Source organism: Melanotaenia boesemani, chromosome 9, assembly GCF_017639745.1.
Source record: "Melanotaenia boesemani isolate fMelBoe1 chromosome 9, fMelBoe1.pri, whole genome shotgun sequence".
In the NCBI taxonomy this organism is placed as follows: domain Eukaryota; kingdom Metazoa; phylum Chordata; class Actinopteri; order Atheriniformes; family Melanotaeniidae; genus Melanotaenia; species Melanotaenia boesemani.
In genome coordinates, this window is record NC_055690.1 from 24,887,898 (window position 1) to 24,902,691 (window position 14,794).

The window sequence follows — 14,794 nt, forward strand, 5'->3', positions numbered from 1 at the left end:
ATCTATCTATCTATCTATCTATCTATCTATCTATCTGTCTATCTGTCTATCTGTCTATCTGTCTATCTGTCTGTCTGTCTGTCTATCATCTTGTCTTCTCTTCTCAGGAGGAGCGCAGGCAGCTGTCCAGTATGCTGGGCTGTGAGATCTCCTCCATGCTCTGTGTCCCTGTGGTCAGCAGAGCCACCGGTCACGTGGTGGCTCTAGCGTGTGCCTTCAACAAAAAGGGTGGGCAGAGGTATGTGTGTGTTTTCCTATCGATTGTGTGTCTTTTTCATGCAGAGTATCATTTTTACTCTACTCACTGTAATCCCATTTTTAACCTCACAGCTCTTTAGAAATGACTCCAAACTCTTTGGCTTAAGGTGAAATACGTTCAACGCACATGGTTGTCAGTCCGAAGTAGCTTTTGTCTTCCCCTACCTCATCAAGTGCTGACTTACAGTAGATTCAAAGATTTATGTGACAGTGGCTTACAGTACTGTTGACTGGACGAGCCAAACAGCTCAGATTTGTTGAGTTTACACCGGTCAAGATGCTGGAATCTGCAGCACACTGACTGCAGGCTGTTCATGAGCAGATGCAGGGAAGGATTTAGACCCTAAAGCAGCCCTGAGGCCAGATGCATAAAATTGTTTGTAGTTTCAAGACTAAAATTTATACACACAGGCCGAAATATGTATGTGCACCATATTTGCCAGATTTATAAAACTCTTTTTATATTTGGTTCTCTTTTATAACTCTCTACTAACCTGATATTAGACTCACTTGAATAAATTTGAATTCCACTCCCATTTTTTGTCACGAATGGATGCAAACACTCACTTATGTATTTATTTATTTGCATATAAATGTATACTGTACCACAGCCAAAAGCACATGGCAGTGAAAACAGCAGCAAAGTATCTTGATTTTATCATTTTATCATGTCATAAGGAAAGTGGTGGTCTGAATTCTTTAATTGTGAACAGGACAAAACTACTAGAACTCTAAGTTCAAATAAAAAAAATGCATCCTTTCACAGAGCAGCATCATAACTTTAGGAGGAGGACCCCTGCTTTATATGCAACAGATGAACACATATCCATATATTGGGTCATAAAGCAATGCTTACAGACGATGAAAAGGAAGACAGAGATCTACGGATGGAGAATGGTATGATGGCTGGTTCCTTCAACAGCCCTTTGAAGCCTAAAATGTACTACAAAACCAAAATGATTTCTAATTACTCTCTTCTTAAAGATTCATTAGCAAGGTCTTTCAACATCAGAGCAACCATCATTACACATGTAACAGTAATTGCATGTGAAAAAATCATTATCATAATAATCTGAAGAAATAAATCGGTTTCAGGTTAAATTATGTCGCATTTATTTCCATTTCTGATTTACTACATGAGGTTTTAATTAGGGCAAAACAGTTTGTCTGGAGTATGGGAAATGCTCACATTCTTGGTGCACATTTTTGCTTTGCATAAGGAGAAGGTATATATGCGTGTATACATTGCTCATACATATGTCTCTGTACGTTTAAATCAAAGCTGCACACAAATGCAGTACAGTCTTCAGCAGAGTTGCCATGATATCCTATTTTTTGTTATTGCAGGATGTATACACACATGTAGATTTGACTCAAGTAACACATGCAATGAAATCTTGAGAGAAATGTGAGAAGTACAATGACATGTTCCAAATGAATGGCCTTAAGGTATAATTATATATGCAAAATGAGTACGTAATTTTAGGGTAAAGGAATACCGGGGGGCTTTCAGCCTAATGATTAGCATGGCATTGCTCTCTAAATTGCACAAGGTGTGACATATGTTCATGGTGGTACCTCTTTATAGCTAAAAAAAGGTTTGTTACTCATTAAAGCTAGTTAGAAAGCGCAGATTTAAACTGCAAAGAGGAAGAAAAAATGCATCTAACCAAGCACCAGATTTCTTCACAAGATGTAAAAATTCACAAGTGAAACAGCTAAATAGATTGTTTGACAAGTTATTTGACATGTATTTCAGGAAGATGTTCAATAAGTTTAATTAATTAAAGCAGAAATTGTGTGATGCTGACTGTCTGTAGGGGACAGAAAATAATGATGCAATTAAGGGAAACTATTTTCTGTACAAGTTCTCTGTCATGTGCTGTTTGACTCCCTCACTGTGCATCTGCACTGTACTAATCTTTCAGTGTCCAATTATCATTTCCCACTGGATTTCAAATCTCCTGTCGTACAAACAACTTGATGAATTACTTTATATTAGTAACAGTTCATTTCTCACTGGTGTTCTGACTATATCCCCCTTTCCTACCTGTGCTCAGATCCAGTTTCTGAGTACCTTGGCTTCCCCATCAGACTCTGCTCTCCATCAATTTGCTTTTTTTTTTTCTTTTTTTTTACCAGATTTCCAGAAATCCATCCCTTAGAGCTGCCAGTAAAATAAAACACACAGCTACTAGGCTTTCATTAAGAATGCTAGAAAAACCTACTAACTCACCAGGTTTGCTGATAGCACTCCATCAATAGTAGCAAGATGTAGTCTGGAGCACTTTTTCGGAATGCATGCTGAGGTTTGTCTCACATTAAAATCTAGAGGGGAACGTTGCATAGAAATAACTCAAAGAAAAGTATTTAGGTTGTTTGCCCAACCTGTCTATTTGAACTCTGTGGAATTTCCACTAACTATCAGGACTCTGATGGTTTATCCAGACTCCAGTGCACCCTGAACATATATTTCAGGGTGCACTTTCAAGCTCATGTCCAATCGCCCCCTCTCTGTGAGCACAAAGTATGTGTGCGACCAGATGGCTGTGATGATGATGGCAGTGTGATGATCTAGAGTCAGGTCATGAGTCTAACAGCAGCGGGTGGCTTGGCTGCCTGGTTTGGCACCATGTTTTGGCGTGTATTTGTGTGTGTATGTGTGTGTGTGTGTGTGTGTGTGTGCTGCCAAAAGCAATGCTTCTATCTCCTGAATGCAGAAGTCTGTTAAACGACAGTCTGGCTGATTGTTTCTGTGGTTGTTTATTTGTTTAGGAATTAGGAAAGTTGTTTTGTATAATGTGTGATTTTAATACATTGTAACACACATGCATGCACTTAAATGAGAAAGACGAGACAGGATCATGTCCACTGATTTCTCCCTCTGCCTGTGGCAGTGATGACGGAGCTGGCATCTCATTACCATAGTAACAGCAACTGGATTATGGTTGTGCAACTGTGCATATAACATGATAAGCCCTGTCTTTGCTTCAAGCACAGTCAAACAGATTTTAAACGAGCTGTCCCTCCATCATATGTGTTAAATATTCATATGCAAAGTTCGCTGGAGATGCAGGTGCATGGCAGCCTGGTATGATACCAGTTACAGGTCATAACCAATTAAAAATTCAATTTTGGTGCGAGAAGATAAAACGAATATCACAAACATCACACATTACGCCTTTTAAACTTGAACATTTGATTGAATATTTAAAACATATTCAGGTGTTTCTCAGCCATGGCTTCCATTTTGACTGAGCGTCTGGAGGCCGGTGCACCCCGGCTGTAACAGGATGAACCAGAACAACTGAGGGTGGATAGTATAGTTCAATATCAACCAGAGGCAGCGTCATACTTTTTCAGTTTCTGTGTGAAGCTGACTTGAAGATCTCCTGCTCTGTAGCTGAGAGGTAGTAATCTGCAGATTTATACTGAAATATTGATACCTCTGATACACACTATTTATATTCTTTTGTGATTTTAATGTTAAAATATCAATATTTTATTCATTTGGAGTAAAAATGCAGTTTATTGCTAAATGGAATACAGTGGGAAGTAACTGTATTGTCTGGATCGCATATAAATTATACCCTGTTGGTCGGAACTACTTTTTCTACCACCTGCCATAGTCATATGTGAAATAAGGCACAGCATTGCAGCAGCACACCGCTCACTCACTCCCTCAGTACTCGCTCAGTCCGCAGTTCAGTGACTTGTGGAGCTGAACATCAACAGTGTTGTATGATGTGTGTGGGAAGACATAGAGGTTTTGTAAGTCATAACACAGAAAATAATGAGGTTATGATGAGGCGATCCAAAGAGGAGAGGAGGCAGAAAGGTGCTGCTAGGACAAGACAGACATCACTGTTGGAGTCTTTTGATTCTGCAGGCAGATGCTATCAGGTGCTATCCAGGTACCATCAGGAACTTTTAGGTACTGTCCAGTTACTGTTCAGGAGCTATTAGGTACTGTCCAAGTACTATCCAGGTATAGAGAGAGAAGATGTGGAGTTGTGTAGCACTGGTGCTGAACTCTGAGAAAGAGATTTTCATTTGTCTGCTAGGTTTTGATTTTCATGTTGCTGTTTTTTAAAAAACCGAGTTCCCCTCATTTCAAAAACAAATCCTGGTATCCTGTTTATTTTTGTACAATGATAAATATGGTTATGAAATAAGTAATGAAATAAGTAAATACTACAAATATTATCTGTATCCGTTCAGCTTGGAGTGATATGTGTATCATCTCACATCAGTCGGTAGCGATGTTTGCTGCAGTGATTTTCTAAACACATTCATTTTTTGTACAAAGTATTGTTATTATATCGGTATCTATTATATCGGTATCGCTGACACAGGTTTGAATTTTACTTGGTATCAGATCGGAGAGAAAATCAGTGGTATTGCACATCACTACTGGGAGGGACTGTGGCACCAGGACAGGTGTAGAACCACCCCCTGCTGTGAAAAAGCACCATGCTTTTTGGCAGCACTGCTGCTTCTTGACAAGTATAAGAATGATACACCCTTTCACACCAGCCTCCATACGTTTCTAATCTCACCCCAACCGCTAGATTTGTCGCTAGTCGCTATTTTAAAGGAGAATTGGTAGAGGGGTCTGAATACTTGCTAAATATTGCAACAGACTTGCTAAGTTGGCAACAGTGAGTAGCAATGGCAGAGGACCTGCTTTTGGTATTTGCCCGGATTTGCCCTCGGGAGCAGCAAAAGTTGCACGTCATTTGGAACACGAGACAAAATAACAGACCATAAAATGGCTAAATTAATTCATAAAATGGTCGTTTTTGTCTACCATTGTTTTGTCACAGTTCTGTGATTGTTTGGAGCCAATATTGAAATCTAATGTTAATCCTACGTTAAATAATAAACAGCAGCCAGGACCACCGCAGAGTAATAAAACCCAAATACATTCCTACTTAGGCTCTTTCATTTCCACATGGAACGTATTGTGTGTATCCAATTTCTTGTCTGGAAACAAACTCCCACCAGCTGCTATTCTACCGGTGCAGATGGATACTGTTTACTGTCATGGGTGCAAATAAGTAACTGTTACTCCAGAAAACCATTCCCCAGTCTCATTCTTCTTTTATGTAAATCTTCTGCATGTCAGTCATAAAGATTTCCACCATGCATTGCATTTCCAGGCTCCTGTCTTCTTTTTTAAGATTCCTGCTAGTCTAAGCTGGGGGCAGGAAAGCCCCCAAGCCTGTACAACCTACTGACATCAATATAACAACATGCCACTGCTCTCTATAGGCAAGGACAGATAACTGCAAGCATTGACTCACATTACTGAGGTCACTGCTTCACTTCTTTAATGCTGTGAAGTCATTTTAAAGACCACAGTCACATTCATCCCTGTAGGAAACAAGGGTTCAATTGAGCTTCCTGTCACTTTTGACATTTTAATGCAGTTTTAAATGTCACCTTTAGTCTTTTTAGTGTCTATTATTGGCTGATGATAAGTTATTATACCTGTAATTTAAGCTGTAACCAAGGAAATGTGTAAACTGTCAGTTAATCTACAGATTATCGTCTTTATTGGTCTTTAAGATTCAGTTTAGGTTAAATAATTCAAGTATGGTATTTTGACCCTGTGTGTGTGTGTGTGTGTGTGTGTGTGTGTGTGTGTGTGTGTGTGTGTGTGTGTGTGTGTGTGTGTGTGTGTGTGTGTGTGTGTGTGTGTGTGTGTGTTTTCCTCTGCAGACACACAGAGGCAGACGAGCATGCAATCCAGCACTGTTTCTGCTACACTTCAACAGTCCTCACTTCTACTTTGGCCTTCCAGAAAGAACAGAAACTCAAAGTGGAGTGCCAGGTACTGCACATGGTCACACACCCTGCCTCCATGTCTTTCTTTTTCACACACACACACACACACACACACATACAGGTACCATACATATATGGTATTGATGATATATGGTATATATGAAATTGCCTTAGATTTATTTTTTTGTGTGTTTGCGTGTGTGGCCTCTGTTTCTCCACATAGGCGCTCCTACAAGTGGCCAAGAATCTCTTCACACACTTGGGTAAAGTCTTAGCTCCCCTGTCTGTCTTTCTGTCTGTCTGAATAATGGATACTGTTGGACAATTTGCATTAATGGAGGACATTTAAATGGGTGACCAGAGAAACAAATGGTGCACATAATTAAATGAGCTATTACTGACCATAAAGGTGATCACACCCAGAATCCTAATCATTAAATCAAAAAGGCATTAAAAATTATGGCACTGCTGGATCAAGTAATTACACCAGGGCATTTCCATTCTTATCAAATAGTGAGCACTGACAGTGAGATATGTCATTGTGGATTTATCATGATTGCAGATGAAAAATTTGCCACTCACTGTAATGAACCATTAATTACAAAAGCTCATAGTATCAGTTTGTGCAGCTGATCTTCAGGTACTCATGGTGTAGTCTCTGTTTCTGTCCATCTGGGCTTTGCTGTACTCCTATAAATTCCACTGATTTCCTTTTAATTTGTCTTTCCTTCTCCCCAATATTTCAGATGACGTGTCAGTGCTGTTACAGGAAATTATAGTGGAAGCCAGGAACCTCAGTGATGCAGAGATGTAAGCACTTTAATTTGTCTTCACAGGGATGTTTTAATGGGTCTGAAAGAGCGTATTTGTCTTTGTGTGCATTGAGAATGTCTTAATCTCCAGTTAGAAAACCGATTTTGTCAATTTGTTCTTAACCGACTCACCTGATTTAATAAAAGCTGCAAAATGACTGAGATAAAAAAAGAGATAAATCCCTCTAACCATGCTCTCCATTCCTCTAGTTGTTCAGTGTTCCTCCTGGATCGGGTCAGCCACGAGTTAGTGGCAAAGGTGTTTGACGGTGGTGTGGTTAGCGATGAAGAGGTAAAGCAAACCTCATTCATTTTTTTCTTTTTTCTCAAATACTTATGTATAACAGAGCGACAAGGAAATGGAAAAATATAAGCTTCAGTGTGTACTGAGCAATGATCAATCACTCTTTTAGAGTTGCAGAGACATTCAGAATAGGTGACCTATAAGTCTCTGGTGGCACATGATGCCCAAACACCTCACTAGGTCTCTCATTTGACACCCAAATATAGATGCACATCTTTCTGCCTGGATGTCTTTTTCCACTATATAATAGCTTATTTTGCATCTTTGTTGTGCCCTACTTGTCTCAGATGCATCCGGTGTGTTTGCAACATCAGGAAGGAAGGGGGGGAAAATTGGGGCATATTATGCATTTATTAGAAAGCTGGCAAGTGACAGACTTAGCCCACCAGTTAGAAGACTCAGCTGCATGTCATCTCCTTACTCCCTGATGCATTTCTTGCCTGTCACGTTTGTCAGCTTTTTAAAGGAATTATTTCTCATGAGTGTGTTTTTGTGAGTGCAGAAGGAGTTCCGTATCCCTGCTGATCAGGGCATTGCAGGCCATGTTGCAACCACTGGTCAGATTTTGAACATTAAGGACGCCTACTCCCATCCTCTGTTCTACCGCGGTGTCGATGACAGCACTGGCTTCAGGACTCGCAACATCCTCTGCTTTCCCATCAAAGATGAGAACAATGGTAATGATGAGTGATTACAAGTCATAATTTTAGTTAAGAAAAACAAAAAAATACTTATGATAATTAAATGTATTTTAAAAAGTCAACTGAACTACCAACAAGTATTGACTCGAGTGCTCTGTATGCCTTTGCAGGTTATAGTTGAACAATCGGTAAAACATTTGGCATCTCTAATACAATCATTACAAACAATCATTACATTAAAGCATAAGAGGAATGGAGGTGAAAATAATGTGTCTCACACTCCCCACAAGCTCATAGTGAGTATTATAGCTACCACAGCTGATAAATCTTAGTGCATATAAACAAAACTTAAGTCACAGTTAAAGTGTACATGCACTGAAATCCTGTAATTGAAGAAGAGTTGCTTCAAGAAGGGCTTTTCTACAATTCAGAGGAAAACATGATTTATTCCTGTAAAAGGAAACTAACTATTTGCAAGTTTGACCACATGAATGCTAAAACTCATCTTCTTCTCTACCTGGATTGTAGGATATGTGTTCTCTATGACTTTTCCCATATTTAAGGCCATTTGCGTTACGGATAATGATTATCATTATTTGTATATTCAGCTGTGAAGAAGCTGCATTTTGTTTTCATTGAAAGACGTAGTATATAACATCAAAACTACACTGCCTTCCCTCAAGCATCTTCTCTCAAAGATCTCCGCTCTCTATTAGGTTAATTTAAAAGGATTTCAAATTAAATGCCCAAACATAATCTGGATAAATGCCATTGAAATTCAAATAAATAGTGTTAAGAAATAGATTTATGTGTATGTATATGACATATCCAGCTGCTCTTAAATGTTTACAAAGGCTGTCTCTGCAACTTTGCAGCATTAAAAAAACCTAAACAATGACTAAATCATATTCTTCTTTCCCTATTCTTTTACTGTACTTGTCTTGAGGCAGTTCAGTAATGTAGTGCTTGTATTAAAATACAAATGTTAGCTTTTATATCTGGTTTTATTGCATCATTTGATTGAATTATTTCAAGTAGTTTTTCTTTTTCAGCCAAGCAACATTTTCACCCAGGATGTTTCTTCTCAGAGTAACACAAAGGCTGGTTACATCACATCCTTGAGCCTAAATGTTGACATGCCTGAAGTGCAGCTTAGATCATCTTCACTCATATTTGAAACCCCTCTACTTCATTTTCACTGTATTGCCTAAACTAGCTGTTTGAGTGGGATACAGGAATCTGTCTGAAGCTCAAATAAATGCTTTAAATTCTGTTCTTGTTTAATGCAATTAGTATAAACCGCAGTATGAAATGAATCAAAGTTAGCAGACCTATTTGACTAAATGTCTTTTCTGCACTTCTCACTGGTAGATTTGGTGCCCCATTTCTCTTTCTCAACCCTCATTTTCCACCTTTTACTTTTCTTTATTACCATCTTTCCTTGCCTCCATCCTTCTTGCTCCTTCCTGAAATAATTTCCTCCTTCAATCTTCTCTCCTTTGTCCATATGTCTTCCATCCTCCTTGACTTTAAATGCTCTATCTTGTAGAAGTGATTGGCGTCGCTGAGTTGGTGAATAAGATGAACGGGCCGTGGTTCAACCGCTTTGATGAGGATCTGGCCACAGCTTTTTCCATCTACTGCGGTATCAGCATCGCCCACGTAAGTGTCTTCTCTCACTCTCTCGAACCTACATATCTTCTTCTTTCTTTTTGAAATCCTTCTTTGTCCACCTGTAAGCTAAAGTGATAATAAAAAAAAAACATAAACCAAGTTAAATATAAAAAGGCACATGTATCTTTTCTTATCCAAAAGATTCACTTATATAATCTATTCATCTTCAGAAATTAGTGAGAATTATCATCTTCTCAAGCTGCTATTGTGCTTCTGATTGACCTGATTATTGTAGGAGATAAGCACTTACAGATTATCCATCTTCTGTCTGCAAAATGAAATCAGTTCGGTGTGCATAAAATGCACAATCAAAGAGTAAAGCAAAGTGACGTGGGAAATTTGAAGATGTTCAGTCTAATTGAACTAACTGGGGATGCTCTGCAGTCTGAAGGTTTTGTCTCGCTCCTTCAATCCCATCAGCACACACTCACTTGAGCTGCAGCTTGTGGATCTTAAAGGTGATGGTGGATATAATGATGATGTTAAAAATGTAGCCGGTGAGCTGCGTTGTGTCGTGATGTCATTACCCACAAAGCTGTTTATTGTTGACACTGATTTCTTTGTGTATACCATATAATCTAAAATCAGTTGTTTTCTTCAAAACCCATCTGTTTTTCTTTTTTTTCCTTAATCTTAGCTGACTCATGTGACTCATTGCTTTGGAAAGAAGGGAGGGAGAAATAAAGGATGGGGTGGAAAGAAAGAAGGAATAAAAGAGGGGAAAAGAAAGGGGAAGGAGGAGGAAGAAAATGAATGAAAACTAGAAATAGCACAAAAGGAAATAAAGTAATAAAGAATCATTCAAAGAAAGAAAAGAAAGGGAGAAAAGAAAAAGGACTAGAAAAATGAGAAAATGGGAGAGGAAGTAGGAAAGGACTTGAAGAAAGGACATGACTGAGGAAAGATGGAAAGAAGGGCAGAAAGAACAAGGGAAGAGTAGAAGGAGTGAGAAAGGGGAGGATGGATTAAATGGAAACAAGAATAAAAGATGCAAGGAAAATTATAAAAGACAGAAAGAAGTAAAGAAGGAAGGAAGACGAACAAAAATAGGCGAAAGGGAAAATGAGAGAAAAGGGAATGAAGGAAGCAGAGAATAAAGAATGAGGGAAAGAACTATGGAAAAAAGATGGTGAGAGAAAATGACAAAAGAGGAAAGAAATGAAGGGAAGAAAAAGCTAAAGAATGAAGAGTGGGGGGAATGAATAAAGAGTTAGATAAAGAAGGAAAGAGAGAAGGAAGAAAGGGCAAAAGGAAAATGTGGATGCAAAGGTGGTAGAGAGAAAAAATGTAGCAAGGAAGGAAGAAAAATGAGAAAGTGAGGGGAAAAGAGACAAAGCAGTGAAGGAAAGAAGGAACGATGAAGAGAAAGGGGAAAAAAAAGGAAGGGAAGAGAGAATGAAAGAAAATTAAAAGAAAAAATGTATGTAAAATAGTAAATAGAGAGAAAACAAAAGATAGGGCATACAGATGTAAAGGATTTTAGAATAAAGGGATGGAGGACAGAAGGAGAGAGGAAAAGGGATGAAGAGTCTTATTCCAGAGATTAACGACAGCCGCCGTACAGTGAAATATTTTATTCAACATTTCCAAAGCCTCGTTTCCACCAACTGGTCGGGACGGGGCGGTTAGGGTGCAGATGTGGTTTGTAAACTGTAACCTCGTTGTGTTTCCACTTCCAACTGTAACCTTACCTGAGAGGTGGAGCATCAGTCCGATAGCGATAGATGCCTCAGCTACGTAACAGCGCCTTCCTTAAAGTAGAACCAAAACACAGAAACAGAGGAGGAGAATGGCGGTCATCCAACAGTTTGTGTTCTTTCTTCTTGGCGGTGTTTTGTAACATCATTTTAAACGGAAACTTATTCAACAAAAATAAATTATGTTGCTTTGTTTTTATGCCGGGTCGCACCTGCAGTGACTTTTTTTTCTCAAGCAGTCAACGAATTGCAGTGTGTCAAACGCCACCTTTTTGGGGCGGGTCGGTTAGATTAGTACCCCAAAGGAAGGGTCCCAATATAGTAGGACGGGTCGGATATTAGGGTACCTGTGTGGAAACACCACAAGAAGGCATCCCGACACCAACCTGCACCCGCCCGGGGAAACGGAGCTCAATAGAGCTTCATATTAAGCACCACTTGTAGAGTCTGACCTTTGAGTGACAGCAGGCATCCAACAGTGGATAGACAAACTATAAAGATGTCTGATTGTGAAAAAACTGCCTTCAAGGAAGCTCATTAATCATTGAAACATTACCAAATACATTATTCATCACTGCTCATGTTGTTTTCACCGTGTAAGAGTGTTCTGTGGATGGTAAACAGCACCTCCATCATGTACTGAAATGTAAGCAGCAGTCCGTCGAGTTTCCATTTTCCACACTAAACAAACTAAGTTACGAGAAGGCCACTTAAATTAAAAAGCTATAGCTAACTGTTCACTTCACCATGTAGAAACTTATTAAGATTATTTTACTTTTATAATGTAACATGATAAGAGATTAGTTTTTTTCTGCCCAGTTATATTTGCAAGTGTCAAAGTTAAAAAATGAAAAGAGAGCCTCTGCAGCTTCATATTACACCTATTTATCTTTATAATGCTTCGATTTTGTTTTGTTTTTTTCTTTGTCACCATAGTCTCTGCTTTACAAGAGAGTCCACGAAGCTCAGTTTAGGTCCCACCTGGCCAATGAAATGATGATGTACCACATGAAGGTAAACTCAGATCCTTTCAAGACATGGAGTATTTGCTGATAATGCAAGTATGATGTACTGTGATTCAGCATATGTCTGCTTCAGGTGTCAGAGGAAGAGGTTTCTAAGCTGCTGGTGACTGGGACTGAACCAGTGAAGGAGATTGACCCGTGCTTTGCTGAGTTCACCTACACACCACGCTCCCTGCCTGATGACACCACACACATGGTGAGGAGACGAGGAAAGAGGAGATGGGGGGCTACCAAAGAGCAGAAGAGCAAAACTAAAGGAGAAAATAACAAATAAATTGAACACTGCTCCTGTTGTGTGTGTCTGCAGTGCGTCCTCAGCATGTTTGAAGACATGGGCTTCATCAACACGTTCAAGCTTGACCTGCAGACTCTCGGCAGGTTTGACAGCTCCATCAATCCGTGTAGAAAGTGCTTGTATGTGTGTGTCTGACAAATACTTCTTGCACTTCAGAAATTGATTTCTAGCTTCTGATCGCTTGTGGCTTTTTTTGGTATTATGTCCCCATATTGAATCATTTTCTCTTCATATTCTTGTCAGCTGTGTGTGTTTCAGTAGATATGCTTTTAGTGCTTTTGGGCTGAATTATGCAAATTTCTTGTGATTCAATAAAAGCCTGTCAGTCAGTTATAAGACCAAGAAGTATAATACTGTCAAAGAGAGATGTAAGCAGACATCTAAGATGTAAAACTGAAAGGAATTTTATTAGAGGAGAGAATCTCTTTTTTAAATATATTGCAAGTTTCATGTCAAAATGATTTCAGTGTCATGGGTTGTGATGGAGAATTGCTGGTACAACACTATCAGCATTGTAAGAAAATTATAATATGGGAGCTTTCATAATATTTTTTTCTGTTTTTTTTTCTGTTTTTTTTTTTTTTTTTGCGTGTTTTTTAATTAAAAGCTGCAAAAGAATAAACCAGGTCATGATGTTCAAAATGAGAGTACATGCTGGGAAAAAACGGGGACATGATGCAACACTTTTATGGTACATGTGCTTGTGTCACTGGCAACAAAGTGAGATCTAGGCCATAATTAACCTGCTACCTTGGTGACAGGTTCTGTCTCATGGTGAAGAAAGGCTACAGGGACCCTCCCTACCACAACTGGATGCATGCGTTCTCAGTCTCACACTTCTGCTACCTACTCTACAAAAACCTAGGGCTGTCCAACTACCTCGAGTGAGTATGCAACTCTTTAAAGCATAAGAAGTGCTTTTTTTTACCCTTTGCTTATTTAAAAACATTTCTATTTTTTATTCAACTCTCATCTAGGGACATAGAGATTTTAGCTCTTTTTGTCTCCTGTATGTGCCATGACCTGGATCACCGTGGCACCAACAATTCTTTCCAGGTGGCCTCGGTGAGTATTGTGTTCCTGGTTTATTAGAGGGTGTTTTATCAAACATCAGTAATATCAGGAAGACAAAGGCATTAAATAAAGTCATTAATCTACACAAAACATAAGAGTGCAGTACAGCTCTGGGCACTTTTTATTAATATTCTTCAGTTTTATCTCCTCATCTGTGAATTTGCCCCTGTGGGACACTAGATGTCATTGCTACTGAGCACATTTCACCCTGGGTCACTCTAATCATGCATAGCCCTGCATACTATTACAGAGTAAAGACTTTTATTTAAATAAGCAGTTTTAAATTCATATTAGAGTTTGTATGAATTATTCTAGAGGGAAAAGGTGCTGCATACAATTCTGCTTAACCTGCGTATTTACTTTTCAGCAATCAGTGCTAGCTGCTCTCTACAGCTCAGAGGGATCTGTGATGGAGGTAAACTCAAGCATGCGACATATGGCTATATAAATTCATAAATTGTTATAAGTAGACTGGAAAAATGCAGTTGTGTTACTGGTTTTGCTGCTGTCTTTCCTCACACTGCCTCTAATGTTGTGTTCTCCTGTGACATCTAGTGGTCAGAATCACAAACTTTGCATCCATGATAAGGCAATGAGATGCATCTACAGTGCTTTAACTTTCTACAGGGCAGCATGATTCATTACTTTCAAGGTACCTTATTCAAATTTTCTTACGGTATATCACTCTGCTGTATTTACTTTGACAGAGACATCACTTTGCACAGGCTATTGCTATTCTAAACACTCAAGGCTGCAACATCTTTGAGAAGTTCTCCAGGAAGGTAAACTACAAATATATGCATATAATTGGTCTGTTATGTTTAACATGTTTGTGCAAGCTTATATATAGGCATATATATTTTGTATGTTTTTAGGACTACCAGCGGATGTTGGATTTGATGAGAGACATAATTCTGGCTACAGACCTAGCTCACCACCTTCGCATTTTCAAGGACTTGCAGAAGATGGCTGATGGTGCGTGTCACTAGTTCAGTATGCAAAGCCACGTCTCTACTTCTGCTCACAGTCATGACCCTGATGAGCCAAGGGAGGCTCGGATCAGATGGTTCAGCAAATCAACATTTGAAATTCTCCTTATATAAGAGTGGGTTGATTTTACAAGAGAAAGAAATGCTGCTGAATGATATTGAAAGTACTCTATACTTTATTTTATATTTAAAAATGGCCCAGTTTTATAATTTTGTGCAGTATCTCTTGTTCAAG

General features: G+C 38.9%; 1 protein-coding gene across 2 annotated transcripts in view; it reads left to right on the plus strand.

Moving 5' to 3' along the window:
- Window positions 1-14,794, plus strand: part of LOC121646533 (cGMP-dependent 3',5'-cyclic phosphodiesterase) — a 159,225-nt gene that overhangs the window by 138,839 nt on the left and 5,592 nt on the right. For both annotated transcript variants that reach the window (XM_041995576.1, XM_041995577.1), the window contains exons 13-27: window positions 108-238; window positions 5,983-6,094; window positions 6,272-6,311; window positions 6,795-6,858; window positions 7,071-7,152; window positions 7,667-7,841; window positions 9,355-9,467; window positions 12,113-12,190; window positions 12,275-12,397; window positions 12,509-12,579; window positions 13,258-13,380; window positions 13,474-13,561; window positions 13,938-13,985; window positions 14,278-14,352; window positions 14,446-14,545. In XM_041995576.1, coding sequence (XP_041851510.1) covers window positions 108-238; window positions 5,983-6,094; window positions 6,272-6,311; window positions 6,795-6,858; window positions 7,071-7,152; window positions 7,667-7,841; window positions 9,355-9,467; window positions 12,113-12,190; window positions 12,275-12,397; window positions 12,509-12,579; window positions 13,258-13,380; window positions 13,474-13,561; window positions 13,938-13,985; window positions 14,278-14,352; window positions 14,446-14,545 — 1,423 coding nt within the window. The remainder of the gene's footprint in view (window positions 1-107; window positions 239-5,982; window positions 6,095-6,271; window positions 6,312-6,794; window positions 6,859-7,070; window positions 7,153-7,666; window positions 7,842-9,354; window positions 9,468-12,112; window positions 12,191-12,274; window positions 12,398-12,508; window positions 12,580-13,257; window positions 13,381-13,473; window positions 13,562-13,937; window positions 13,986-14,277; window positions 14,353-14,445; window positions 14,546-14,794) is intronic.